This window comes from Haemorhous mexicanus, chromosome 14, assembly GCF_027477595.1.
Source record: "Haemorhous mexicanus isolate bHaeMex1 chromosome 14, bHaeMex1.pri, whole genome shotgun sequence".
In the NCBI taxonomy this organism is placed as follows: Eukaryota; Metazoa; Chordata; class Aves; order Passeriformes; family Fringillidae; genus Haemorhous; species Haemorhous mexicanus.
This window is the reverse complement of record NC_082354.1, coordinates 1,302,946-1,329,474: the sequence shown is the minus strand read 5'-3', so window position 1 is coordinate 1,329,474 and position 26,529 is coordinate 1,302,946. Positions and strand designations below refer to the sequence as shown.

Below are 26,529 nucleotides of genomic sequence, written 5' to 3'. Positions count from 1 at the left end.
TCCCCTACCCCAGCACCTTTACAGCTCCCATAGCCAGCCTCTGTTGGGCTAGCTTTGCTCCTGGTCTGGATTTTAGTCTGGAATTTGTACCCCGTTTTGCATACAGATTCCCCCCACCTTTCTGTTCCTGTGCCAAGCTGGAGCAGCTGGTGTGGTTGTCCTGTCTTGATAGGAGCTGGAAGCACCCTGGGATCCTTTTGCTGGTGCCCACAGTCAGCTCTGCCTCTCAAGTGAGGAGAAGCATGACTGCAGGTTCTCCCTAATTCTTCTGCTGGCCAGCCCCACTTTGTCCTTCTTACCCGCTCCCTCCCGACACTCACCTACCATGGCTATGCCCTACCCCTTCACCAGCCTCCTCCTTCTCCTTGTTGTGCCCCTTTCCCAGGCTGCAAACCAGTCCCCACTGCCCCTTGGCTCCCTGCCTGCCGTCCCCACCCTGCCCCTCCTGCAGGCCCTGCAAACGCGGGCTCCAGGCAGCCCAGGCTGGCAGGCGAGGCCAGCCAGTGGGCAGCCCCTGCGCTACATGCTGAATCTGTACCGCCGTGCTGCTGACCGCGAAGGCCGACCCCGCCGCAGCCGCAACCTAGGCACCAACACCATCCGCCTGGTGCAGGCCAGTTCCCATGGGGGTCAGCCCTGGGCAGGTAAGGAACCGGTGAGCACCAAGGATGGTATGGGTGCTTAGCAGAGCTAGCAGGGTGGGCTTGAGCTCTGAAGGCAAAGGTCTCATGCCTGCTTCCTTCCACCTTTCTACAGTGTCCTGCCTGGGGTTGCCCTTGGCGATGGGGTTCCACTTGGCAGGCATCCAAGGCTCTGCCCCAGGGGTGAGATGGGCAAGTGCATAGCTGGCCCTTGTGTGCCCTTCTCTTATTCCTGCTCTGCCTGATGCTCTGCCAGGCTAATGGTGTTGGTGGAGGATGGGAGATGTTGCAGACTGTTTGCCCTTCATGCCAACGGCAAGCCTTGGCTCATGGCTTCTGATTGCTGCAGCTTCTGCCTTGTGCTGGGGCAGATGACTGTCACAGGCTCTGCTGTGCTGTGTGGGGCTCTGGCAGCACCATGAGAGAAAGGGGTGCTCCACAGTGCCTCCTGCATTATGCTAACAGGGTACTGGTCACTGCTTCCCTGTAGGTCGCTGGTACTTGCAGGCCCTCACCTACCACATGGAGGGCCAGCCAGAGGTCGAGCACCTCCTCAGAGCTACTGTGGTCTACCTGCCCAGTCTGTCACTAGCCCACGGTCGCCTTCTCTGCGCTCTGGAGCTGGTGATGGCTGGTGAGGCACCCAGGGTGCTGCTCAGCCCTACTGCCCGTCCCCGCCATGGCTGGGCTGAAGTTGACGTCACCCCTTACTTGGTGCTGGGGAACAGCAGTGTGGGGAGCCTGGCATTGCGGCACGTCTGTGTGCGTGCTGGCCGAGCAGGAGGCCACGATGCCCCCGTGGCCCCTGGCCACCCTTTCCTCCTTCTCTACCTTAACGATACCCAGGCAGGCTTGGCGCCTCTGGCAGCAGAGCCCGACCGACATCGACGTGATACAGGGACATTGGCTCGTGACCTGCCCAAGTACCTGCAGGAGCAGGGAGGGGAGAAGAGTGACTGTTCCCTCCGCCCCTTCCCTGTCAGTTTTGCACAGCTGGGCTGGGACCACTGGATCATCGCTCCTCACCGCTACAACCCACGCTACTGCAAGGGCACCTGTCCCCACCTGCTCCGCTATGACTTCCACGCACCCAACCATGCTGTGGTGCAGAGTTTTGTTCATCAGCTTGTGGATGCCAATGTGCCCCGGCCCTCCTGTGTACCCTATCGCTACAGCCCCATCAGTGTCCTCATGATTGAGCGCAATGGAGGCATACTGTACAAGGAGTACGAGAACATGATTGCAGAGTCCTGCACTTGCCGGTAATTTCCACTGCCCCAGCACATCACCTCTGGGCTCTACCTCTTCCTGCAGATCTGGACTTTAGGGTTTATCTTGCTCTGCCTTGGGCTCACTTGGCTCATCTCCCCTCCCCATGCAGTGCTGCTCAGTGGGGAGGTTTTACAATGACAGTTTTATGTAAATTGTGGGTTTTTAAAGGCAGGAACCTGTGCTGGGGTGGTTGCCCCATGGCATCTGTCCTTCCTGCAGCCCCCATGGCTGCTGCCTGGTTTTGGTGGGCAGGGGGGCTTGGCCTGATGTTCTCAGATATGAGCTGTGTCCCTAAACTGGAGTACAAAACTCTTAGGAGGTGGCTGGGAGTTTCCTGGTGGAGGGAGGGCAGGCAGGGTAGGAAGTCCAGGTGTCTCTGTGTTTTACATCTGACACATTGGTGGTGTCAGGATCTGATGTGACCCTGCCTGTGGCATCCCTTCCCAACTCACGTGCACCCCATCCCTATCTAGTCTCAGCTGCAGAGGCATCTCACCAGGCTGAGAATTTGGGCTGGAGCGAGGAAGTCTCTCTCCTCCCCTGCAGTTCTGCTCTGGAAGGGCTATGAAAAACTGGGGGGACCTGAGCTGCCATCTCTGCTTCCGGTGTTAGAGGCCAAGGCAGCTGCCTGTGCTAGGCTCTGCCTGCTGTTTCCTCTGACACACCTGTTCTTCAGCTCCTTGGCTTGCCCTCTAGCTGGGCTCAGGTCTTGTTCCCAGAGGTCAGATTCCTGTTGTAGATGTCTCTCTAACTTCTTTCACTCTTGCTGTCACACAGGCCTTGGGCTCTGCTGGGCTCCTGGCATGTCCTTGTTCCCAGAAGGGTCAGTCCCACTCTCAGCACCCCTGCTGCCTGACTCTTCTCTATTTATTTCTTGACTGTGAATAAATAAATTGATTGATTTTGCTAAAGACCATCTTGGCCTGTTCTTGCACTGTCCCCAGGGTGCAGCAGGTGCACCCTGGGATAGGTTGCCCTAGGCTGTATCCCTGTGCAACTGCCCTTGTGCTTTCACTGGAGGGGGCAGGTGTGGGGGTAAATCCCAGCTGGTTCAAGCAGGGCCTATGAGAAGTGCCTCCCCTGGAGCATTGACCTGCCCTACTGCAGAGGAGACCAGATGTGGCTGCAGGCAGCTGCCTCCATGGGGCTAGGAATGAGAGATGCCTGACATCCCTCTGTATGGGGCAAGTCCTAGGAGACCAGGGAAGAGCAATGAGCCAGGTCTCCTGGGGCTGTCTGTCACCATGGCCAAAGCATTTCTCTGCTGGGGCTATTGTGGGTAGGTATCTGCAAACAAACCTGACTGTGTCCTGTCTGCAGTGCTGGAGCAAAATTTCCATTCTTTGAGCAGCAAGGCATAAGTGGTAGTCATCATCCTTGGCACCAGAGCTGGGGGGCACTGTCACCTGGTGCTGTTTCTCCACCGCTCATGCTTTTGCCAGGGTCTCCTCTTGCTTGGGGTCCAGCCCTATCTGTTATTGCTGGCCCAAGCTCCATGGAGATGTTTCAGCAATTTTATTTTTCCCCTGAGTGTTTCTTGTTGGATGGGGTGCTGTCAACTCCAATCCCTCCCTTTCCTGCCAGTCTCAAAGTTTCTTTCCCATCCTGGAAGAGTGAGAAACCACAGAGACCCAGGTTCTCTCTTGCCCCTTGTCCCCAGCTAGCCACATCTTGGTACTGAGTGGGGAACATCTGCTTTTTTGGAAGCTCACAGATCTGAGACCTATCAATCATTAAGCACGTGCTGTTGATTCATTCAGGCAAGTGATGATAAAAGACATGGAGAGAGGCATGCTCCCAGCCCTGGATGCCAGTGCCTACCACCCCCCCCCACCCCCGACCTGCTGCCAGCTCCCCTTGGACCAGCTGGGCACCTGGAGATGGGTGAGCACTGGAGTTTGTCACCCCAGCCCTGTGTCCATTTATGCACATTTATGCCATTTATGCCCGTGCCAACGGGCTCCTGAGTCTTTTGGGATGGGTCCCTTCCTTGAGTACTCACGGGTGCCTAGGGGCTGCTCCAGCAGCAGGATCACCTCTGTGCTGGTTGTGGGAAAGGTGCTACCACAGAGATGGAGGAGCCGTGATTCAGGGAAAGAGTCACTGTCCCCAGATGACCCCAGCACTGTGCCTGCATCATTGCTGGGACTGCCAGGCGCAGGGTGCAGTGACCCTAGCCTGTTGTCTGGGTGCACCTTGCAGGGATGATCTTCCTGCAGATCCCGCAGCTGTGTGAGCCCCTTGGGCACAGCCTGGCAATCCACTGGGGAGCACCAGGCATCCTGGCTTTGGGGACATGCACCCCAACCCACCCTCAGGAAGGGATCTTGCCTGTGGAACTGCTGCTGGCCCCATTCTCTCCCCCAGGCCAGCTGGTGCATCCCTGTTCCCTTCTGCCTTGTTCCCAGCTCCTTCCCCTACCCCAAACCCCCACTGAGGCTTTGCTTTGTTTCCATAGGGTGCCCATTCACTATCCCTCCTGCTGCCCCTCCTCAGTGGGCATGAACACCTCACACCCCACATCCTGCAGGCTGGCACTGGGCAGAGAGGGAATGTGTCCCATGTGCCTTTGCAGTGCTGGGGCAAATCTAGGCTGGGCAAAGTACAGGGGCACCAGGATGGAGATCACCCAGCTGTGGAGAGCAGGTGTTCCCCAGACACCTTGCCAGGACTGTAGCTGGATGCAAATGGTGATGGCCAGGATCCAGATGCCTTATGGGTGCCCTGCAGAGATGTTGGCAGCCCCCAGCTGGGGCTGTTTCTCTGCCCAGGGCCACTCAAATATTTGTGCAGAGCCATTACCTAAGAGGAGCAGTGCCTAGTGGAGGCACCTGAGTGATGGAGTTTGCTACACCATGGAAGCCTCAGCACTCAGAATGGCTGACAGTGCCAGTGCAGTCCCTGCTACCATCCCCAGGGCATCACCATAAGCCTGGCACTACTCTTCTCACTCCTCTTGCTTCTCTACAGCTCCCTCCAGGGGGGGCGGGTCTTGGCATGAGGGGCAGGTGCCAGGTGACTCAGGAAATTCCTCCCTTCCCCGTCTGCCCTTCTGGGTGTTTCAGGAACCCCAGGGCGTGGGGGGCACGTGGCCCCCCCAGATGGCCCATGCACCACCCTTCTAGAGGATGGAGAGCAGCAGACCCCTGGGTGCCCACTGCTGGCACAGCATTGAGTGTGTCATCAGGGCCTGCAGTAACTGGGGACCCCTGCTCATCCGCGCGTCCCTCCTTGCAGCCGAGTATCCATACTCAGCGTTGCTCGGCCTTCGCCCGGCAGGGGGCGCCGAAGGCCCCCGCCCCCCCGCCCTCGGTGCCTCCATGTCCTCCAGGTTCTGCCCACTCGGTACTGAGCGCCCCGTGGACCGAAGCCACCGCCGGCGAGGAGCGCAGGGCAGCGCGGGTGGGGCGGCCGCTCAGGGGCTGCAGCGGTGCTCGGGTACCGCGGTCGGCGGTAGCGAGCAGGAGGTGCCGCGGGGCGGAGCGGGGAGGGGCGGGGCTTTGATAGGACCCGTGCCGTCCCGCCGGTGCCGGTTCCCGTCCTGTTGCCGCCGTCATGAGGAGCCGGAGCAACTCGGGTGTGCGTCTGGACGGTTACGGGCGCCTGGTGCAGCAGACCATCCTCCGCCACCAGGTGCGGACACTGCCCGGGAATGAGGAGCAGACCCGGGGCCCCGGCCCGGCCGGCCGCTGGTCCAGCGAGTTTTGTGTGAACGATGCGTTCCCTCGGCAGGACGCGGTGACGGGGCTGCTCCCCGCCAGCTCCGACCACCAGGACGCCTGGGTCCGGGACAACGTGTACAGCATCTTGGCGGTGTGGGGTCTTGGCTTAGCCTACCGCAAGAATGCCGACCGCGACGAGGACAAGGCCAAGGCCTACGAGCTGGAGCAGGTAGGAGAGAGCAGGATCCGGGGCCGGGGCTGGTGTCACTCGGGACCGCAGTCACCCCGGTCTGGTCAGCCACAGGTCACAGCTGGGTCAGGGGCAGTGCAGTGGGGACGAGGACGCGGCTGTCCCCCGACACGGGAGGCAATGGGAATGGATATCAGAGCCTGCTCTTCCCAGACCACACTGGAGCCCAACCAGAGGGTCTAGACTGGCTCTGGGGTGATCTGGGACCACAGACCTTTTCTCAAGGGCTGGGGAGCTGTGTCCTGCAGCCATGCCCTCTGTCCTCCTGCACAGCATGGCAACCTGGCCTTGCTGGCAGACCAAGAAATCTTCCCTCTGCTGTCACCCAGGGGCTGTGAAAATGTGAGCAGGGGCTCTGATTACGGACACTGAGCCCCACAAAGGTCAGCGGCCAGCTGATCCTGAGTCAGGACTTCTCCTGGAGATTAACAAACCTGTTTTCCTTGTTCCTGCAGAGTGTGGTGAAGCTGATGCAGGGGCTGCTCCAGTGCATGATGAGACAGGTAGGGGCTGGGGAGTACCTCTGAGTGTCATGTGGTCTCCTTAAAGCCCAGCTATGTCACAGAGGCTATTGTCCTAACTCTCCCAGCCCTTCCCAGCCTTCCCTGATGAGCAGGGAGAAGGCCCCCTTTCAGCAAGTCTTGAAATAAGTTCTAAGCGAGCATCTGTCATGGGTGTGATTGAAGTTCCTGAGCTGTGGGCTGGCAGCCAGTGGAGCCTTTGCCAGCTGCTCCCTGTCAGGAGGCCTGGCAGGATTCTATAGCTCCTCCTCCCTGAGGCCATTTGCGTTAACCCTTTTCTCTCTGCATGGTGCAGCTGTGGCAGTGGGCTGTCCATTGTTGCAGTCCTGTGCTGCAGCAGCATGTGAGCTTGAACTCACTGCCTTGGTGCAGAGTGGGGCTCAGCCCAGGGATTGCAAAATTTCTGCCCTGCCAGGCATATCTCCATGTGCTCCACTCATTTCATGGGCCAGCCCTTGGCTCAGGAGCTGTCAGATCTCTCTGGAGACAGGGTTCGATGAATGCCTGCATCTCTTTGCCCTTCTCAAGGTGGACAAGGTAGAGGCCTTCAAGTACAGTCAGAGCACCAGGGACTGCCTGCATGCCAAGTACAACACCCACACCTGTGCCACCGTGGTAGGAGACCACGAATGGGGTCACCTACAGATGGATGCTACCTCCCTCTACCTTCTCATGCTTGCACAAATGACGGCCTCAGGTAATGCTGGGGGCTCCCATTGCAGCTTTGAGCATGCTACTCTTCAGGTTCTTCAGAGTCTCAGTTTGGGTGCAGCTTCCTGGGTGCCAAGCTGTTGCAATGGCTTCCGTGACCCTCACTGTTTCTTATACTCACAGTACCTGAGGTGGGTTTGGGCCCCTTGATGTTGGTCTCTCCAAAAGCCCCTGTTTGTCTGAAGCTCCAGTGCTGCTGTAAGGGGTGGGAGTGGAGATGGAGTCAGCTAGGACGTAGCTTCCATTGGGCAGGCATGCAGTGGGGTGGAATCATCCCTGGGTTACTGCAGCCCCATTCTAGGTATGCTTGTGGGCTTGGAGCAGCTAATGTGAATTCTTCCCTCTGCTTTAGGCCTCCACATAATTCACAGCTTGGATGAAGTCAACTTTATCCAGAACCTTGTGTTCTACATCGAAGCTGCCTACAAAACTGCGGTGGGTAGCATGTGCTGGGGAGGAGGAGTGTGCTCCGATGGTGGAGATACTGGACTGGTGTCTAGGAACAGCTGTGGGTTCCACCTGAGCCACACCAACACCTTCTGGAAGCACCATGGGTGGGTGGGATTCAAAGGCTTTCTGGGTGTGTTCTGAAACAGTGCCTGGTTCACAGGACTTTGGCATATGGGAGCGTGGGGACAAGACAAACCAGGGCATCACTGAGTTGAATGCCAGCTCTGTCGGCATGGCCAAGGTGAGCTGGGAAGCAATGCTGGCTGGCGGGATGAGGAGCACCAGTGGCCCTGAGCTGCTTTTTGACAGGGCATGCTGGGCTAGTTGAACTGCTGAGGCGCAATGCAATGATAGGTTCCTGGGGAACCTATCTTCTTGTGCGCTGGAATAAAGCTATGCCCTTCTAGCCTGGATTTTGCCTGAAAAGGGCGTGAAAAGTTAATCGGGGGTGTGTGGCAGAAATGTCCCAGGCCCTTTTGATGTCTGGAGTTGCCCCATTTTGACCAGAGATGTTCTGCAGCCACAGCAGGGTTCAAATTCTTTTAAATTTGGGCATTGCTTTACATGCAGGGACTAGCATGGAGTGAGAGCTCTTACAGATGAGAAGCATGGTGAAAGGATGTGTTTCTTTGTGTCTCACCCTTCTTGCAGGCTGCCTTGGAGGCACTGGATGAGCTGGATCTCTTTGGAGCCAAGGGAGGCCCGCAGTCAGTGATATGGGTACTGTCAGATGAAGTGCAGCACTGCCAGGTGAGACCCACTCAGGCATTACACTGTTGCAAGAGAAACTGTGATCTACTGGGTTTGCAAGTGTGAATGATGCCTGGCCTGACAGCCTAACCACCTTTCCTTCCCCTTTGCCTAGTCGATCCTCCACTCTATGCTGCCCAGGGCCTCCACATCCAAGGAGGTGGATGCCAGTGTGCTCTCTGTCATCTCCTACCCAGCATTTGCTGTGGAGGACAGCGAGCTGGTAGAAATCACCAAGCAGGAGATTATCACCAAGCTGCAGGTGAGCATCTCTGCCCTTGTCTCACTGTTCCCAGGAGACAGCTGCAGTCCAGACTGCTGTAGCCTTTTTTTTCCCAAAAACATGTTCTGCGGGGGGGTTGCTGAGGCATGTCCTGTCCCAGTCTCCATGACCTGTGGCAGGGGTGTGCAAAGAAGCAGCCCTGTGTGCTGTGGCCCCCGGCTGTGATTGTGATACCTGAGTGCTGGGTGAGTGAGGGAAGGGGTATTTGGCTGAAGGAAGCATCCTGCCCCTGCTTCTGCATTGAAAGTACAAGATATCTCACACTGTGCCTCCTGCTCAGCAAATTTTTCCCTCCCTTCCAGGGCCGCTATGGCTGCTGCCGCTTCCTCCGGGATGGATACAGGACTCCCAAAGAGGTGAGGGTCCTCAGCCCTGCTGCCTGGTAGAATTTGACTGCCAAGCAGCAGCCCACCTAGATGCAGCACAAACGCTGTGTTAGGGAGCACTGGAAAGACAGGAGCCCTGAGTAGCCCTAGGCAGTGTGATGGGTCTGGGCAAGGCTCCCCAAAATGCCAGAGTTCATTGGAGAGGTGGTGTGTCCCACGCATGCCCATAGCAGATGGCCAGAGACTGGCTCTGCCTGTATCCTGAGACCTGGTGGTGTGTCTTTCTTAGGCTGGTAGAAGGTGAGACCAGTGCCCAGCATGGGAGCCCTGTTGAGGTGGGCTCTTCCAGGGCTGCATCAGCCCTGAGCAAGGGCTGGAGGCCTGGCAAGGTGACTGCAGAGCCGCTACCCAGCAGCCTCATCTATGGTAGCTCTGGAGGTCACAAAGCTGCTTCTGTCTCTCTTAGACCAGCAGTCAGCTTGGGTACTGTCAGAATGGCCCTGGGAGCAAGTGGAGAGTTTGCTGCTTTGGGGAGAGAAAACAGGAAATTTTTATAAGCAGCAATCTCATTTGTTAACCGCTGAACTAGGAAATGATACTCAGAGGCTCTTAAGTCATCACCAGCTGCTGCGCCTGTAACCTTTGGTCTTGAGTACTTCTAATGCTTCTCCTTTGCTACACTTCTGCAGACCTGCCCATAATAGGCAGTTTGTGTGGCTGCCTCTCCTCCTGAGCCAGAGAGAAGCAGCACCATCTCCAGTCCAGTGTTCCCAGTGCTTGTGAGCTTTGGCAGCATGCAGAGTTGGGGATTACTTACTTCTGGGGAGCTGTGAGGCATGGAAAGGGCAGCAGTGTCTGCAGAGGCATGCAGCTAGCTGGAGTCAGATGGGATTTTGGAAGCTTATGGATGGAGTCCAGGTAGAAGATATCTGCTCCTTCTGTCCTCTCTGCCTGAATAGTCTGCTAAGGCCAACACTCTCCCTTCTCTGCAGCCGACAGAGCAGTTAGCAGGGAGGGTCAAAGAAAGGGCACTACAGCACACAGAACTGTTGTGGGAGGACTCTGTCCTTCCTCCTGACAACTTCCCTTGTGTTGGGCTCACAGTGGCACCACATGGCAGGAGGGCCGTGAAGGAACCTCTCTGGCTCTGTTGACTAGCCCAAGCCTTCTCACCTGGCTGGGCCAGCTTGCTGATGCTGGAGGAGACAGATGTTAAGAGGCTCAGGCAGAGCAAGCAAGGCAAAGGGGAACCAGCACGGCACAGGGGATGTTGTGCTGTTGCTGTACAACAGCACAACATCTGGGGTGTTCTGGGGGCTCTGGGGTGCTCTCCTGGGGACCAGGTAGATCCCAGGAAGGGTAAGGCTCTCCATTATCAGTGCAGGGGGCTCAGGAGGGGGTAGTTCAATGGAGAAAACAGAGGCTGGAGGTGAAATTGCTTTTCAGCTCTTTCTTGGCCATTTGCAGATGGGCTTGGGGGACATTTTAGGCTAGAGTCTCAGGGGGAGGAGAAGCCCTGTCAGTTTGAGGGAATCCTGTTACGTACCACCTGCCCTGATGTCACTTACAGGACCCCAAACGCCTCTACTACGAACCTGCTGAGCTGAAGCTGTTTGAGAACATTGAGTGTGAGTGGCCTCTCTTCTGGGCATACTTGATGATTGATGGGATTTTCAGTGGAAACATGGAGCAGGTAAGAGAGGTGAGACCTGCTGGGCTAGTGGAAAAAAGTCCCTGGCAGGAGAAGTGTGCGGAGGAAGGAAGCAGGTAGCCGTCAGCAGATTTCCTCTCCTCTCTTCTCAGGTGCAGGAGTACCGGGAAGCTCTTGAGGGGGTTCTTATCAAGGGGAAGAATGGGGTACGCCTGCTGCCAGAGCTGTACAGTGTCCCACCAGATAAGGTGAGTGATTGTGAGCTATGGTGGAAAGCACGAGTGTCTTACAGAATCACAGGATATTCTGAGTTGGAAGGGACCCACAAGGATCAAGAAAGTCCAGTGCTGAAACTCCTGGTCTCATTGTCAGATAATTAAGTTTCAAGTGCTTATAAACCCAGATTGTTAGTGAAAGGGGCACATGTAGTGCATGGAAACGTCATGTATAAAAAGTATGGCTTGGAGCTGTTATGAAACTGTGATAAAAATTGGGGTTTTTCTACCAAAGCATTTCTTGTTCCCACACACAAGAGTTCTTTGCTGACAGTCTGCTTGCTCAGAGACTGAGTGCTCCAAGAGCTCAGGACAAGCAGACTTGAGCTGAGTAGGTGGTGCTGAGCTCCAGTTCAGTGGTGAGGGAATTTGTGTGGGCCTGGGCTAAGAGCAGTGGCCTCCTGATGCTCAGGTCATCCAGGAGAGATGTGCTCCTCACCAGTGTCAGAAAGCATCTCTGGGTGCTCCTGGGGCATGTCAGTTCTAGCAGGATAGCCCAAGCTGAGAAACCAAACGTGGTTTGAGCAGCTGCTCTGTTGTCTGACACAGATGCCCGGGGCAGTCATAATAAGAGAGGAAGAATGTAACCTGGCTCTTCTGGACCCTCTGTGACAAATGCTGTTGTCAGGCCTTGTTTTAAGCCTTGAACTGCTGGACTTCAAGATGCAGTGAGGATGCTTCCTTCAGCATCCTGTGTCTATGGATCCCTTCTTGACCTCCTGGCTTGTCTTCCAGGTGGATGAAGAGTGCAGGAATCCGCACACTGTGGACAGGATACCCATGGGCAAGCTGCCACACATGTGGGGACAGTCCCTCTACATTCTGGGTTGTCTGATGGCCGAGGTAGGGTAACCCTGGGTGCTGGGGAGGGCTGTGAGACTAGGCTCTGAGCTGTGAAGGTACAAATGCTGCCACCCACCATGGGGAAGTTGTCACCTCCATCCCCCAGGACCTCTTAAAGGTGGGTTGTCCGTAGGCATCATCCATTCTACCCTACCCATAAAATGTTAATCTCTTTATACCTTTTTTTCCACAGGGGTTTCTAGCTCCTGGTGAAATAGATCCCCTCAACCGCCGTTTCGCCACTGTCCCTAAACCTGATGTGGTGGTCCAAGGTGAGGGAAGGGAACCAGTCCCAAACCCCTGAGCCTGGCAGGTGGGGAGGACTCTGGCTGTGCCGAATTCACAGAGGTGCCCCTGGGGTGGCTCTGCTTGATGGGTTGCTGCCAATACAGCCCAGTCTCAGCCCTAGCAAGGTGGGTGGAAGATGGGGTGCAAGTCCTTCCATTTCATCCTGTGTTGACCCACAAAACTATCATCTGCTGCAGCCTTCTCTGCAGTGAGTTTGAAAATTGTCTTCCTGCCCCTTGGTGAGGAAGACTTGTGTGTATAGAGTGTTAGGAGGAGCAAAGCAGACTTCTGCAGTAGGAACTGATTCTGAGGGGACCCCAGACACCTTCTTCTCTGTGGTGTGGTGCCTTGTATGTGTCCCCAAAGGCATGGGGCAGTGTTGTCACACCCTTGTGCCTCTGTTGCACTGAGACTGTCTTCCATCCACAGTGTGTATCCTGGCTGAAACAGAGGGGATCAAGGCAATCCTGCAGAAGGAGGGCATTAATGTGGAGACTGTGGCAGACGTCTACCCCATCAGAGTGCAGCCTGCTCGCATCCTCAGCCACATCTATGCCCGGCTGGGTAAGCTGGGCTCCCTGCTCCTGCAGCAAATGGGGTGCAGAAGGGTCTGTCTCACCCCTGGCACTCCTGCTCATAGACACTCATTTTCTGCTCTCTGCTTGGCTGATGAGGATTCTGCTGCCCATTTCTAGGCCTGAAAAGGCCCCTGATGCCAAAGGGGAGCAAAGTGGCAGACAGTGCTGTTCAGTGTGATTCTGACAGGAAAAGAGCTTTTGCTTGCAGTTGCACAGTCACCCCTCATGCGGGCAGGAGTTGTCTTCTGTTCCTGTATTTAGATCTGGATGGGGGAGGCTAGCCAGACCCCAGGAAGGGTCCTCTGGCAAAGAGAGCCCAGAGCTCAGGCAGTATGGCTGTTGCTGGTGGGTGAGCAGGGCTGAGTGTGAAGGGAGGATGTGCTTACCTCTGCATGCTTGCTCCTTGATGCTGCAAGGCCTTGGATATGGGGTTTGTTTTGCAGGAGCCAGAGATTTAGCCTGGGCCAAAGGAGACACCTGATCTGCTGTGATTTAATTTGGCAGCTAATTTAGGCCACCAAAAGGCCAAGCATGACATGGGCAGGGAGAGCAGCCTGGCAGCTGCCAAAGCTGACAAGCAAGGGGTAATGCTGTTGCTGCACCATCCTGGGCTTTGGGAGTCATCCAGGAGCAATTGGAATGCTGATAGAGCTGTCAGCTTAGGGAGGCCCACCCTATGCAGAGGGACACCCCTAGCCCTGCTCCTGCTTCTGACGTGCCCAAAGACCAGATGCTGTGACACTGCAGAAGTCAAGACAGGCTGTGTATCACTATTTCACCATGTCTCTACCCCTCTGGGTAGATCTGGGGACAGTTTGACACACAGTTCTGGGATATCCCAACTTCAAATGAGCATTTCCCTGCTGGCCGGTAACAAGATGCTTGGCACTACTTGCTGCTGCATCCCTTTCATGAGAAGGCTTGTACTAAAAACTCCTCTTCCTGCCCTCCCAGGCCGCAACAAGCAGATGTGCCTTACTGGACGGCCCTACCGGCATATGGGTGTCCTTGGGACCTCCAAGCTCTACAAAATCAGGAAGAGCATCTTTACCTTTACCCCACAGGTGAGTGACATTGCAGAGGCTCATTCCTAGCTATTCTGTGATATGAAACTGGGCAAGAAGTTTCTTCAGTGGCTGGGTACTCATTCTAAGATACACCCTCTAAGGTGGGACCCATAGTCCAACTCTGTGGCATGAGGCACCACAGTTGGTGGTCCTGGCTGTGTGGATGTTGTAACAGCTTGAGCCTTTTAACGATCAGTATTGGATGAAAATCTCTGCTCACTCTGACGAGAACACCAGGAGGATGCTGATGGCAGGCCAGGGACATCAGCAGGGACTGCTTGTTCAGGGGACAAGCAGTAGTCCAAACCTAGTACTATGGGGAATGCATATTCACTTGAAACAGGCACAACATGGACTCACTGTGTGGGGCTGGATGCTGCTGCTGAGCTATGGTGTTAGTTACGTCCCCGTAGTTGTTAGTGACCAGTAGCTGCCCTGGGGTTTGAGAGTCCCTTGCTAGGCTGTACTAGCACCTGCCAAGTAAGGTGGGCTGAGCTGTCAGTGCAAAGGTACATGCCCTCTGAGTGCACAGCATGGCTAGCTTCACTGTGTGCCTGTGGGAAGACATAGGTGCACCATAAGGACCTAGTGACTGCATGTAGGGCCGATCATGTCTCTTGCTGTCCTCACAGTTCATAGACCAGCAGCAGTTCTACCTGGCTCTTGACAACAAGATGATTGTGGAGATGCTGAGGACGGACCTCTCCTACCTTTGCAGCCGGTGGAGGATGACTGGGCGACCAACCATCACCTTCCCCATCTCTCACACCATGCTCGGTATAGATGCTCCAGCCTGGCAAGGCATTTGCTCAGAGCAGACCTGGGAAATAGCTCTGCAGGAGGAAGGGGGTGGGCAAATGTGTGACCATCTCAATAGCAGGGACATGGTGAGGCTGGAGCAGCCAGTAGTGTCCTGTGCAGAGCTTACTGCTCAGAGGAGCCATGTTGAGTGGGCAGCTGGCCTGGCAGCTAACAGGGTTGTCTGTCAGGCACTAGTACCTGCAGCTCAAGGGCTGTTTGCTGGCACAGATGTATTCAGGCTCCAGGCAAATAGGCTTGTGGGAAGGCCTTTTGGGAACAAGACCAAAACTGCAATTTCTCTGTAGAAGTGTGCTTGGTGCTCTGTGTCTTGACTCTTCCCTAAGACTGAGCAGCTGCTAAAGGCTTTCCTAGTCAACAGAGAGGGGAAAACAGTAAACCTGAAGGAGCAAAGGCACGGAGTAGAACTGGCTTGCCTGCAGCAGCTCACAGGTTCCCTATGAGCCTGGTGTAGGAAAGTGACTTTGTTCCACTTTAAGGCCTTTCTGTCTCTCCTTGTGTATTTGAAATCCCCTTAATTTCTCAAGTATGCCTTTTGCTGTGGTGTCTCCTGCCCTCAACAGCAGCCCACTCCTCTGCTTCCTTAGGTGAAAGGCAGAGACAGAGCAGGGGGCTGTTAGGTGCTGCTGTCTGCTTCAGCCCAAGGTGAAATCCGAGGAGCCTGGAGTGCATCCTGGCATGGTTTTCCTTGAATCCAGCCTGGACAGTCCAGAATTTCCTTTTTTGGGTGGTGCTTTTGGTACCGCAGCCTGACCACATACCCCAGAGTAAGGGTCTGGCTGTGGTGCTTTGGGTGTCTGAATGCCCACCTAGTCCTGGGTTACTTTCTGGGGGTGAGTTTGAGCGTGAGGGCCTGACTGCCTGTGCATCTTCCACACAGATGAAACCAGCAGCAGTGTGCATCCCACGGTGCTGGCAATGCTGCAGAAGCTGCAGGATGGGTATTTCGGTGGTGCAAGGTGAGTGCAGCTTCCTGCAGTGCAGGAGGGAGAGGGCTCATGCCTCCAAGAGCCTGGTTTTGAGGATACCTGCTGGGCAGAGCATAGGCCATGGGGGAGCAAGCTGGGGAAGATACACTGGGGTGTGCTAGGCTATCAGTGTGCCCTAGGGGTACCATCCTAACAAAGGAGATGAAAGAGAGGACATGGCTCTTCATGTCATCAAACCCATGGCTGCAGGATTTCTCTTATAGCTTTTGGGCAGCCCTTGCATGCCCACCCACGGCTGAAAGAGTTGCAGGCAGCTAAAGCAGACACCAGTGTGTGAATGCTCCTGGTGAACATGTCTCTCCCCATCAAAGGGCAGGAGCCAGGAGGTAAAGCCAAGGGTATCACCTCCCCTTTCCTCTCCATGTGACCTTCCTATCTCTTGCCCAGAATTCAGACTGGTAAATTGTCGGAGTTCCTGACAACATCATGCCGAACGCACCTCAGCTTTATGGACCCTGGGCCAGAGGGTAAGGTCTTTGCCATGAGTTACAGGCTCAGCAGTGACAGCTTTGAGAAGCTAGACACCTAGGAGTGGCTGCATGGCTTGCAGGCAGCAGAGGATGATAAGGGAGAACTGGCCAGTCACTGCTTTGGGGTGGCAAATGCCTAACTCACCCTTACAACCATAACACCCAACCTCCCTGCCAGCATACACTGCTGTGTTCTTCATGTGCTTGGGTTTTCACCATGTTCCCATCTGGCTCTCTGTTGACCTTGTCTGGAATGAGCAGCTTTGACCTTCATAAGCTGCTCTGTGGAGAAGAGATAAAGGATTGGCAGCCCGCCTCGGTTTGGGAGATGTGGTTGAGGGTCTTTGATGCATAAATGGCAGTGCAGAAGGTGACAGCACAGTGACGAAGGTGGTGGGGAAGAGCCACCATGTCCCTAATTAATCTCTGTTTTTTTCCCAAAGTCTTTGCCCCTCCCCTGGGCTAGAACTAGTCCAGTGAGTGCCAAATTGAAGCCTTTCTGCTGTATAGAGTGTTCCTGAGAATGCTTTGGCCCATCACAGCATAAGGGGACACCCCGCCTTGTGCTGGGACCATGGCAGGGTGCAAGTTTTGCTGTTCCCCTTGCAAGAAGGCCTGGGGACATCTCCTGTCTGACCTAGCACTGGTCATCATCAGCCTTCCCACTATCTGTTTTACCTCAGCCAGTGAATGCACTGCTGGGATTCTGAATGCTCACTTTTCTTGCCCTTCTCTCACTTCATCTGCAGCCTCCTTACAGGCTGCATCAGGGTTTGTCCAAGGTGTCTGCTTTGCCTCCCAGCTCCAGTGAGAGGATCTGCCTGGCCTTTCAACAGCATCGCAAAGATGCTAAATTTTAAAGATTTCCTGTGGTCAGATGCTGCAGTCAGGTGAATGTTCTCAAGGGTGGTGCTTAGGGGGTTTTTCCAACCTAGCCTTCAGGCATTGTCATAAGGCATGCTGTTGAGGGGTGGAAAGAGGATGCCATGCTGCTTCAGGTGCATTCAGCAGCTTGTCTCCTGGGCCCAACACATCTTGAGTTTGCCAGTTGGAGAGCAGCATAGCTTTCCCCTGGCCCACTGTTAGTGCGTTGACATCTGTGTTTTATCTGGGGCAGTTCCCCTCCAGGGGCATTCCCTCACTTTTGTCTCCTGACTGAGCAGAGACCTGGCCTCTGAGCACCGTCTTCCATGCTGCTGTTAGGGCATGGTACCTCTGATGATCCTGATGTGTTGGGAGCTGCTTGAAGCTGGGCAAAGAGCAAGGCAGGAACCATAACTCTTCCTGTAACTCCAGCTTACAAATAACTGTTGCAAAATCTACCTTGCCTTGCTCCCTTGCTGGAGTCCTGCTTGGAAAATGCCCTTGCTGTGCTGGGGTGCTTGTAAGTGGTCTCTGCTTGGACAAGCTGCCTCTGGCTGTACCTCCCCACTTCTTCCCTGGAGAGAAGGAGCATGGGGGTTTTCCTGCAGGGTTTGAGTTGGACGTTCCTGTACTTTCACAGGCTTGTATCAGAGATATGCTGTAGCAACATGCTGTTGCTTCCTTTGTCAACATGGAACATGGAGGGAGCCCCAGTTTAGGGCAGGCAGTGTCCCAGGCAGGAGTCATGCGGGAACAGGGGTGCTTTGTGTGCCTGGCTGCTGGCACTGTCCATTATTCTGCCTGGCTGCCAGCACGGGCCCTACATTGTCACTTTCTGCAGCCAGCAAAGCTTTCTCCCTGCTGAGGCACAGGTGGGAGCTCTCTGGGCCTTTGGTGCCACGACTCAAAGTGGCTGAACTCCTGCTCTGCTGCCTTCCCTTCAGAGGACACCGACGATGAGGTTGCTCAGTATCTGGATCACCTGCTGCAGCGCACGACTCCGCAGTCAAACCTGCCTCCGACCACCCAGCGGGGAGGGCTGAGCCGCTTCAGGGCTGCTGTCCACACCACCCGTGACCTCATGTCCCTGGCATCCAAGGCCAAGGACCTGCATGTCCAGAGTAAGTAACTCCAACACCCTCTGCATCTTCCCTTGAGCCCAGGGGTGAGGTTTAAGTGCTTTGAGAGCTTTCACAGCTGTATGATGCTAGGGCTCCTGTGGGTTGCAGAGAAACTAAGCCTTTACCCAAAGGCACTTTATGTTCATCGTGTTAGTCCTGGCCATGGAGTGTCTTGGAGTTGGTGCCTGGGCAGCCCCATGAAAACTCAGTAAAGAATGGTAGCTCCCTGCAGTGTTCCTCTGAATGGCTGGACAGGGGCTGCTTCTCCCATAGCCAACTTCTCTGCAGGGACTGGTTGGGGAGCAGTGTCAGTGTCTGAGGTAGTGGTGACTGGGGCTAGATGTGTCTCCGCCAACCTGTGGGGTTTTTTTTAGATGTTGGGATGTATGTCCCCAGCAGGATCTTCCAGGCATCACAGCAGTCAGTTAAGCTTCTGAGTTCACTCCACCAGCATGACTTGGATGGCAAGGTGAGTTCTGTCTCTCCCAGACTAAGCTATCCTTTCAGCTATAGCCAGAGTATCTTTGCAGGATTACTGGGGGAAGTCCTGTTTGATGAGGGAGAATATGCATGGGTCCATTTGGTGCAGGGTGCTGGTGATGCTAATCATCAGCACAGGTCTCCCTTCCTCCAGAGCCATGCACTCTATGCAGAGATGAACTTGCCACGTGATGAGGATGGAAACGTGGACTGCAAGGCACTGGTGGACCAGCTGCGCATCTGCCCCACGCTGCAGGAGCAAGCAGACATCCTTTACATGCTCCACATCCTCAAGTAGGATGATCTCTGTGTCCTAAGGGCTCACTGTGCATAGAGGGGTTGGGCACAGCCCAGGGGGCTTGCCAGGGAGCTGCAACAGACAAATTGCTGGACATAACGCAGCACCTCCTTCACCTTCACAGGGGACCCGAGTGGCACACAGGTCTTGATAGTGAGCCTGGCCCCACCATCAAGGAGCTCCTCACTGAGCTGTATGTGCGGGTGGGGGAGACACGCCAGTGGGCCCTGATCCGCTACATCTCTGGTATCCTCAAGAAGAAGGTTGAAGCTCTGGATGAGGTAACAGCTGTACACCCAGCCTCTAACAGTCTGAGTTCTGTCAGGGAGGAGGCAGCAGAGTGAGCAGGCGAACCATGGTGGCATCAGCTCTGTCTCCCTCTGCCTTGTGCTGAGCACCCAAACCCTCAGCTGTTGACAGTGGCTGCCTTTCTGTCCCCAGGCCTGTACTGACCTCCTGTCTCACCAGAAACACTTGACGGTGGGGCTGCCCCCAGAGCCACGTGAGAAGACAATCTCCACGTGAGTGTGGCACCTCTCTCTCCCCAAGCATGCTGGGTTGGGTGTGGATGTGAGCCTGCTGCTCTGGGGTCCCTGGGCAGGAGTGGCCCTGGGTGGCTGTCCCCAGCCTATATCTCTCCTCTTGGGGCTGTACAGACTAGGGGCATGCAGGGTTTGCTCTGCTGCCTCTCACGTGCTCTGCTGTTTGTCACACCCCAGCCCAATCCCCTATGAGGAACTTGTTTGCCTTATTGATGAAGCCAGTGAGAAGAACCTCAGTGTGTCTATCCTCACCCAGGTGAGGGGCTGGGGTGTCAGGGGTGCGTACAGCTGGATGTCTGCCCTGGTGAGCAGCAATGAGGTGATCTGCCTTTGTCCTTCTAGGAGATCATGGTGTACTTAGCCATGTACATACGCACACAGCCTGCACTGTTTGCTGAGATGTTCCGCATCCGCATTGGGCTCATCATCCAGGTGATGGCAACAGAGCTGGCACACTCCCTTCGTTGTTCAGGTACATGTGGCAGAGACAACACCCTTGCTGGGGTAGGTGCTGTGATGCTTGGGGCTCTGTCAGCCAGAAAGGAGTACTGTTAAAAGTGGGCAGCTCAGGCTAGGACAAGACCCTGCATGGAAGTGCCAGTGTCTGCAGCTGGACATGTTATTGAGCAGTACAAACATGTGATTGCACTGCAGTCTCCATCCCAGCACGTGTTGGGTTGGCCATGGGAAGAGTCCATTTTATAGGCAACACCTGGAGCCTGTTGTATGTCCTTGCCAGATGAGCTCCTGTACTAGTGCTCCCTCTGGTCACAGAATGGCATGCAGAGTGAAAATGTCCTAGGAGGACTATGAGACAGGCTACAAAATCACAGTTCTTTTCTTTCCAGCTGGAGAAGCCACAGAGAACCTGATGAATCTCAGCCCATCAGACATGAAGAGTCTTCTCTACCACATCCTCTCTGGCAAGGAGTTTGGGGTGGAAAGGAGCGGTGAGTCCCAGCAGAGAGCATCTCAGGGCAAAGCTGAGTGCACAGCATGGCCAGATCTACGTGTTCCTACTTTGAACGCTGTCCCTGTTCTCCCCCATGTTCAGCACAGGTGCTCCAGTACTGGAGGGGTCTAGCAGGAAGCTTTGCTCTTCATAAGGATGGGGCTGAGTGATTTCTGGGATCAAGCCCGAATCTCATGGCTATTTGAGCTTTGCTTAGTCTGACACTTGACATGGTTGGATCTGAATTGAAGCAGTTCTGTACTGCGCTCATGGATCTGTGATGCTATCATGTTAGAGGGCAAGGTCATGCAGAGGTCCCAGTGCCTGGGCAGCAATGAGGGATGAGGGATGGCCATGCCTTGAGCAATGTTGCCCACTCTAGACCTCTCTTCCCCCACCAGTGCATTCAGTGGACTCGTCACTCACCACTGCTGTCTCCATCTGTGACATGGGAGCTGTCGGAACCACCAGGCCTGAGCGCACTGGCCTCGTCAGGCTGAAAAGTGAAATCAAACAGGTGAGGGCAGGTGGTGCAGGCCACTCATGACAGGTCTGGTGGGTGAAAACCAGCTACAAACCAGACAGAACTGTTGGAAGAGTGGGAGACAGGAGCTAATTTTGTCTCTAGTCCTGTCCTGGGTGGAAAGTTGGGGTGAATCTGGTAGTAGGTAGGGGTTGCTCTGGCAATTCAGTGGGAGCACAGGGGTGCTTGAGAAGGTGCAGGGGTGAGGAGGACCATGTGGTGTCCCAGGTGTGGCTAGCATCTTGATGGGCATCTTCCAACAGCAGAACCTTCATTTTGTTCTTCTCTTGCAGCAATTGGATAAACGTAGGCAGTCTCTGCCTGGGAGTAAGGTGAAGCCTCCCTGGTCCTGCAGCCTCAGCTTTTGCCCCTCATGCCATGCACCAGGGCAGCTTCCCTGCAGGCACAAGTCAATGAGCTTCCCTCAGCTGCTGCAACAATGAGTTGGCTTCCCCTCTAAGCAACTGCCATTATAGCCAGGGAGCTGTGCTCAAATACATTCCATTATACCCACAAAATCTGCTGAGCAGGATTGCTTGATGCTGCCAGTGCCATGACCAGTAGTGACTCTGCTGGACAGTTCACTGGATCCTGCCTGCAGCCTCCCCAGCTATTTCTTCTCTGGGGAAGGAGGCCTGTGGTCAGCTACAAATGCCAAGGACCTCCTCTTGTGCCTATGTCCAGGAGGAGTCCTGAGCTCTAGAACATGTCTTGTCAACAAAGAGACAGAGGACAGAGCTTGCTGGGGCCAGGCTGATGCAGCAGAGTTGGGGCCAACTTGCTGCAGTGTGAAACCTGACATCACAGAGGGTTGTCTGTGGGCAATGACCTTCCTACTGGTCCTGTCTGCTCATGACTAAATCCCTGCCCATACCAGCAAGCCAGCAGAGCAGTAGCAGTCCTATCCCTGTTTGCAGGCCAGTGCAAACCCACTGCTTCTGCAGCTATGGCATGTGCAGCCCTCTGCAGCTTTGCTTTCAAAACTCCCTCTGTCTCCAGCCAGCCCTGGCCCTGGGATAACTGCCCGGTGACCTGACCCCGATCTGTGCTGCTGCTGCTCTGTTTGCTGTGACTGCTGCCCTGCTCTGGCATGGTCTCATTTCCATCTCTCCCTTTCTCCTTCAGACGCTCAGTTTGCAGTCTGGGGACACCGCCCTCAAGTCCTCTGTGGTAACCTATGTTTGTTGGCTGCACACATGGGGTCTGTCTTGCTTGTGGCTGCAGGAAGGAGCTGTGCTCTGGGGGGTTCTGCAGGAAGCTGGGGCTGTAAGGTGGGCTTTGCTGGGGGCAGGTGGTACGGTAGCAGCTCTGTCTTGGGAATGAGGCTGAAGAACCTCAAACAACAAACTCTTGAGCAGCAGCAGGCTGCCTTCCTGTGGGATATTTAACTTTGCAGCAGTCTCTGTGGTTCTTGTTTTGTCTGCCCAGTCTGCTGGGCACACAGAGCTGCTGGGCAAGGACTCCTTTTCAAGGATGCTGGAAGACCAGGGCAGTACAGACAGCCGGCAGGGCCAGTGGCAGCGGAGGCGCCGGCTGGATGGGGCCCTTAACCGTGTCCCTGTAGGCTTCTACCAGAAGGTCTGGAAGGTCCTGCAGAAGGTGAGTTAGACATCAGCTGGTGCCTCTCCATGCATGTGAGCCTCTGGTCCCAGGCACCAGCCTTGCCAAGGGGACTTAGGCACTCAGGGCTGGTCCCAGATGTTGCGTAGATATATGCTTCAGAGACAAGGCCTGCAGCTGACCTTGGAAAGCTGTAGAAGACGTGCACTTGTCTTGTAGTTTTGTAGGATGTGCCTCAGCCTGTACCTTGCAGAGGGGAGCTGCTCAGGTGCTTCATGTATCAAGCAGACAAATGCATGGCTAGAGCCACAGCTGAAGGTGCTCTGGGCACAGCCAATCCTCAGCATGGTGAGCCAGGGAGCAGAGCCCCATGCAGGGGGCTCTGGCTGAGGCTGAACTGATGAGAAAGAAGTGATGCTATATGGAGTCAGGAGGCAGAGCTGGGGTGTATGGGCAGCATGCACCAGTGCTCAAGTGGGAGCAAGTTTGTGGGCTGGACCTATGTATCTTAGCATGATGCTTCTCCAAGCCATAACCATGATCTCTCCTTCTTGTTCTGCAGTGCCATGGTCTCTCTGTGGAGGGCTTTGTTCTTCCCTCCTCAACAACCAGAGAGGTAGGAAGTTCATGTAAATGGGGAATGGGGCACATGGGTTATTGTATGCTGGGTGATTGCCCAGCATAGCTCAGGAATTGAGCAGGTGATGCACTGCTTTAGGTACACTTCTTTCTACCTCCTCACAGATGACCCCAGGGGAAATGAAGTTTGCTGTGCATGTGGAATCTGTCCTCAACCGTGTGCCCCAGCCAGAGTACAGGCAGCTGCTGGTGGAAGCTATCTTAGTGCTCACCATGCTGGTGGACATGGAGGTGCACACCATTGGTGGCATCATAGCTGTGGAAAAGATCTTGCACATAGCCAATGACCTCTTCTATGAGGAGCAGGTAGGGGCCAGGCCTCACCCAGGGCTGCTGGCCACATTCCCCATACCTGTGCAGGGTTCACCCACTTGGAGAGCTCTGCCTGTTGTCCCTGTTGTGTTCATGGGGCACAGCAAAGCTGTAGTGTCTTCCTCCCACTCCTCATCATCAATGTGTCACGCTGAGTGCAACAGAGAATACTTGGGATGGAAGCTGATAATGGGATTACCTTTTTTCCTAATGTTGCCTTTCTGTTTCCCTGTCCAAAATCCAGAAAGCCCTGGGCGCTGATGAGCACATGCTGGAGAGGGATCCTTCGACAGGCATCTGCTGTCTGCTGTATGACAGTGCACCGAGCGGCCGGTTTGGCACCATGACATACCTGTCCAAGTCGGTGGCCTTGTACGTGTACGACTTTCTGCCCACAGATGGCTGCTCCATGCAGTAGCTCTTGCAGTTCCTCACTGGGTTGCAGATGCTCTGGGATGGTTGTTTCATACAGCTTGTAAAGATTAACACTAGGTTAGTTTGCAAGGCAGTCTGCGTGGCTGTCTCTCCTCCCAGCCCTGGCCTCTTGGTGGGTGAGTTCCTCTGAGGAACTCCACAGGAGGCATGTGTCCTAAACTGACCTGTGCCTGTGTGGCCTGCAGAGCAAGGGAAAAGCTGAGCTTTGAAGCGTGCTTGTGTTAGAAAGTTCTGTCTGCATGACTCCTCCTGATTCATCACCCCTGGAAAGACCTCTATTTGAGGGAGTTGGAAAGGGTTCCCCTGACCAGACTGGTGTGCTCAGCATTACAATGTTCTCTGACCAGCTCGCACTCTCCCTGCCTCCAGCAGGTTTGCAGTTTTTAACCTCTTCTGTGCTGCTTATTATTCCAGATCTGCAGGATTTATACTAGTGCAGGCTGAGGCTCTTGCTCTTCCTGCTGCTGATGGAAAAGTTTTGCTAGAGGAATAGGCTCAGGCACCATCCCCTTTCTCCCAGCACATCCAAAATCAGTATGGTCCAGCCCAGCCACAGCTGGGCTGCTTGGAAGCAGGCAGCCCATCCCCTGCTGGGTGTCCTGTGTGCACAGCTGGGGAGGTTATGGTAGCCAGGATCCCTTTTACCTCCAAGCTGCTAGTTCAGGGCTTCTGGCTGCTGGGGCATGCCAGTGGCAGCCCCTATGTGCCATCTACTCTATCCCTGGCAGTGGTCTAGTGTCCAAGTGACAGGTTCCTGAGTTCTAATGCCCTGTGAAGCAGCTCTGAGCTGGCTACTTGGTGTTACCTGTGCAATCAAAACCATGCTTTTAATGCTCATCTCTGGCCACTGCTCCGTCCCCACAGCCTGGCACAGAGAGGGATGGGGACATAGCAGATCCCTCCTCTAATCTACGATGCAAGTCAGCCCCCACTCAGGATGGTGCAGTTGGACTGATGAGGATCAGGCACACATGCCACAAAGTGGTTTTAGGAAGTGGGGTTTCCTTTTGGCTCCCTGGTTCACCTCCCTAAGATTTCAGGTGTGCTCCAGTACACTCAGCACATGGAGCAACAGGCCAAGAACCCTCACTTGCACACCCTGACCTTGCAATGTCCCACACCTTGTCACAGGCCAGCTCGATATCATCTATGTCCCCCTCCAAGACTGGTTTACAGCTGTCCGTGAGCAAAGCTCTGAGCAAAGATCCTTTTTCCCTTTGGGAAAGGTTGATCCCATCTAACAGCAGCATGCCTTGTTAAAAAAAGTATTAAAAAAACTGAAATTGTGGCAGTGACATCAGCCACCAAGCCATATATTCAGCAGACTGAGTCCATCTCTTTCAATGTCACTGACCACAACTGGAAGGACAGAGGAAAGAAACTGTGTTCCAGATCCCTTACCAACCATCCCCAGGCCCTGAAGTGTCCTTTGATTGCCCTTGGACTGTGTGTTGCAGTTTCATTGCCACCCACATGGAAGAGCAGCAGTGGATAACAGTCTGAAGCTGAACCTGGCTGGGAAGTGTCCTAGTGCTGTGCTTAACCTGGGCCCCAGAGAGGCAGCAGACTTCCCTAAGAGGACTGTCTGTGTGGCACATAGGACCCTCAGAAAGGAGTCACCTACAACTGTAACCCGTCTTTCTTGTAGAGTTGGACATGGTCTGGGGGTGTCACAGCCCTGGCAACACCTGCAACACCTCTGGTGTAGATGGACTAACATCCACATCATCCATTGCCTGGCCTTCCACATGAGAGCTTCATACCTGCTCTGCAGAGGCATGTAGGGAAGCAAGGTGGGCAAGGAGGGGGTTTGCCTCCACCCACTCCTTTTAAGTTACTACCTTCACCTGGCAAGGGAGGATACAGGATCCCCTTGAACCTGTGTATTCTGGGGTGGCTGTTCCTGTCAGGCAGGGCAGAGCCTGGTTCTACAAGTCTTTCTCAGACGCCCTTATGCCCCTTAATCTTTCTACATCCTCTCATAGCTGAGCCCCGAGGCTGGGCAGATCTTGGCTGCACCGAACACAGCTGTTCTCACCACTGCCATGGTTCCCAGTGAAAGGCTCTGGCAGTCCCTGCACCCAGAGACCTGGATGGCTGTGTGTTTTCATGGGAGCTCTGTCTGAGGAGTCATATCCATTCTAGGAAGCACAGATGTGGTTTCTGCTAGGTAGATGTCACAGCCTGAGCTCCTTCTGAGAGGGTGATGGACACCAGCTGAACTTGTCTCTTGAGCTAGCAGGGTGACAGTGCCCATGCCATGTGCCAACACCACTCTTAGCCCATGTAGCCTGTGGTGCACCCTGGGCTGGCTGTGTGTGAGCACAGGGTGGCTGCCAGGCAGTCAGCCACTCCACTGTGGATAAGGCTGGCTCCAAAGCCAGATGTTTTCCTCTGTGCCTGCCTGTGTTTTTTCATGTCCAGGTTGGTTTGGCCTCAAAGCCAGGTGGTCTTTTGGGGCAGCAGCTCTTCTGTACATGTGGTTGTATGGAAGATCATGTGGTTGTATGAAAAGCCAGTGTCCATAAAGGAGACAGAGGAGTCCTGCAACTTTATTGAAATAAAGGGAGAGAGTCCACTGGAACATCAGCCTGTGGGATATTCTCTCTCTAGGTGCTCCTCCTTTTATCCTAAACTCCCGGCCGCTTGTTGCCCTCTTCCTTAGCCCATTTGCTGAGATACTGTGGAGGTACAGCCTTCCCAAACGGTCTACCATATTCTCCCCTTGAGCCTCCCCCAAAGTTCAGAAACTCGGGCTTGTGCGGACCCGTTTGTCTGTTTCAGGAATCAAACTGTCTGGGTTTTGTAACAAACCTGTGGCTTGAAGTGGGTAGAAACATTAAGACCCATTTCTAAGACGTTAACACCCGTACCCTCACCCTTGGAATTGTTTGTAAAGACATTAGCACACGTCTTTCCTGTCATGGCTAATCCCTCCCTTTGTGATCCCTGCTCCC

General features: G+C 54.7%; 3 protein-coding genes across 4 annotated transcripts in view; all 3 read left to right on the top strand.

Moving 5' to 3' along the window:
• The first annotated feature begins 325 nt into the window (after positions 1-325).
• Positions 326-1,907, top strand: BMP15 (bone morphogenetic protein 15). Its single transcript, XM_059859728.1, has 2 exons — positions 326-644; positions 1,132-1,907. The coding sequence occupies exons 1-2, from the start codon at positions 326-328 to the stop codon at positions 1,905-1,907; spliced, it is 1,095 nt and encodes a 364-aa protein (XP_059715711.1).
• A 3,478-nt stretch (positions 1,908-5,385) lies between these two features.
• The window catches only part of PHKA1 (phosphorylase kinase regulatory subunit alpha 1), a 22,047-nt gene continuing 903 nt past the window's right edge, over positions 5,386-26,529 (top strand). Inside the window, exons 1-33 of one of the 2 annotated variants that reach the window (XR_009488313.1) lie at positions 5,386-5,546; positions 5,646-5,804; positions 6,281-6,328; positions 6,875-7,043; positions 7,410-7,492; positions 7,668-7,748; positions 8,159-8,257; positions 8,373-8,519; positions 8,843-8,896; positions 10,437-10,559; positions 10,670-10,765; positions 11,528-11,635; positions 11,829-11,907; positions 12,353-12,487; positions 13,456-13,565; positions 14,201-14,345; positions 15,268-15,346; positions 15,764-15,843; positions 17,655-17,831; positions 18,206-18,300; positions 18,466-18,605; positions 18,734-18,890; positions 19,051-19,130; positions 19,329-19,407; positions 19,494-19,623; positions 20,000-20,101; positions 20,505-20,620; positions 20,920-20,958; positions 21,752-21,796; positions 22,055-22,225; positions 22,749-22,802; positions 22,931-23,131; positions 23,382-23,629. Coding sequence is in view for 1 of the 2 variants with exons in the window: in XM_059859664.1 (XP_059715647.1) it covers positions 5,469-5,546; positions 5,646-5,804; positions 6,281-6,328; positions 6,875-7,043; positions 7,410-7,492; positions 7,668-7,748; positions 8,159-8,257; positions 8,373-8,519; positions 8,843-8,896; positions 10,437-10,559; positions 10,670-10,765; positions 11,528-11,635; positions 11,829-11,907; positions 12,353-12,487; positions 13,456-13,565; positions 14,201-14,345; positions 15,268-15,346; positions 15,764-15,843; positions 17,655-17,831; positions 18,206-18,300; positions 18,466-18,605; positions 18,734-18,890; positions 19,051-19,130; positions 19,329-19,407; positions 19,494-19,623; positions 20,000-20,101; positions 20,505-20,620; positions 20,920-20,958; positions 21,752-21,796; positions 22,055-22,225; positions 22,749-22,802; positions 22,931-23,131; positions 23,382-23,555 (3,633 nt within the window). In the remaining variant the exon portion in view is untranslated. Of the gene's footprint in view, positions 5,547-5,645; positions 5,805-6,280; positions 6,329-6,874; positions 7,044-7,409; positions 7,493-7,667; positions 7,749-8,158; positions 8,258-8,372; positions 8,520-8,842; positions 8,897-10,436; positions 10,560-10,669; positions 10,766-11,527; positions 11,636-11,828; positions 11,908-12,352; positions 12,488-13,455; positions 13,566-14,200; positions 14,346-15,267; positions 15,347-15,763; positions 15,844-17,654; positions 17,832-18,205; positions 18,301-18,465; positions 18,606-18,733; positions 18,891-19,050; positions 19,131-19,328; positions 19,408-19,493; positions 19,624-19,999; positions 20,102-20,504; positions 20,621-20,919; positions 20,959-21,751; positions 21,797-22,054; positions 22,226-22,748; positions 22,803-22,930; positions 23,132-23,381; positions 26,157-26,529 lie in introns of those variants that run through there. The other variant, XM_059859664.1, reaches the window with a different exon arrangement.
• HDAC8 (histone deacetylase 8) overlaps positions 23,397-26,529 on the top strand; it is a 19,057-nt gene continuing 15,924 nt past the window's right edge. The window contains exon 1 of the mRNA XM_059859676.1: positions 23,397-23,509. The gene's annotated coding sequence lies outside the window, so the exon portion shown is untranslated. The remainder of the gene's footprint in view (positions 23,510-26,529) is intronic.

Coding starts and splice junctions, on each gene's coding strand:
- BMP15 (XM_059859728.1), top strand. CDS start 326: ATGGCTATGCCCTACCCCTTCACCAGCCTCCTCCTTCTCCTTGTTGTG. Junction 645..1,131: donor TGGGGGTCAGCCCTGGGCAG/GTAAGGAACCGG, acceptor GCTTCCCTGTAG/GTCGCTGGTACTTGCAGGCC.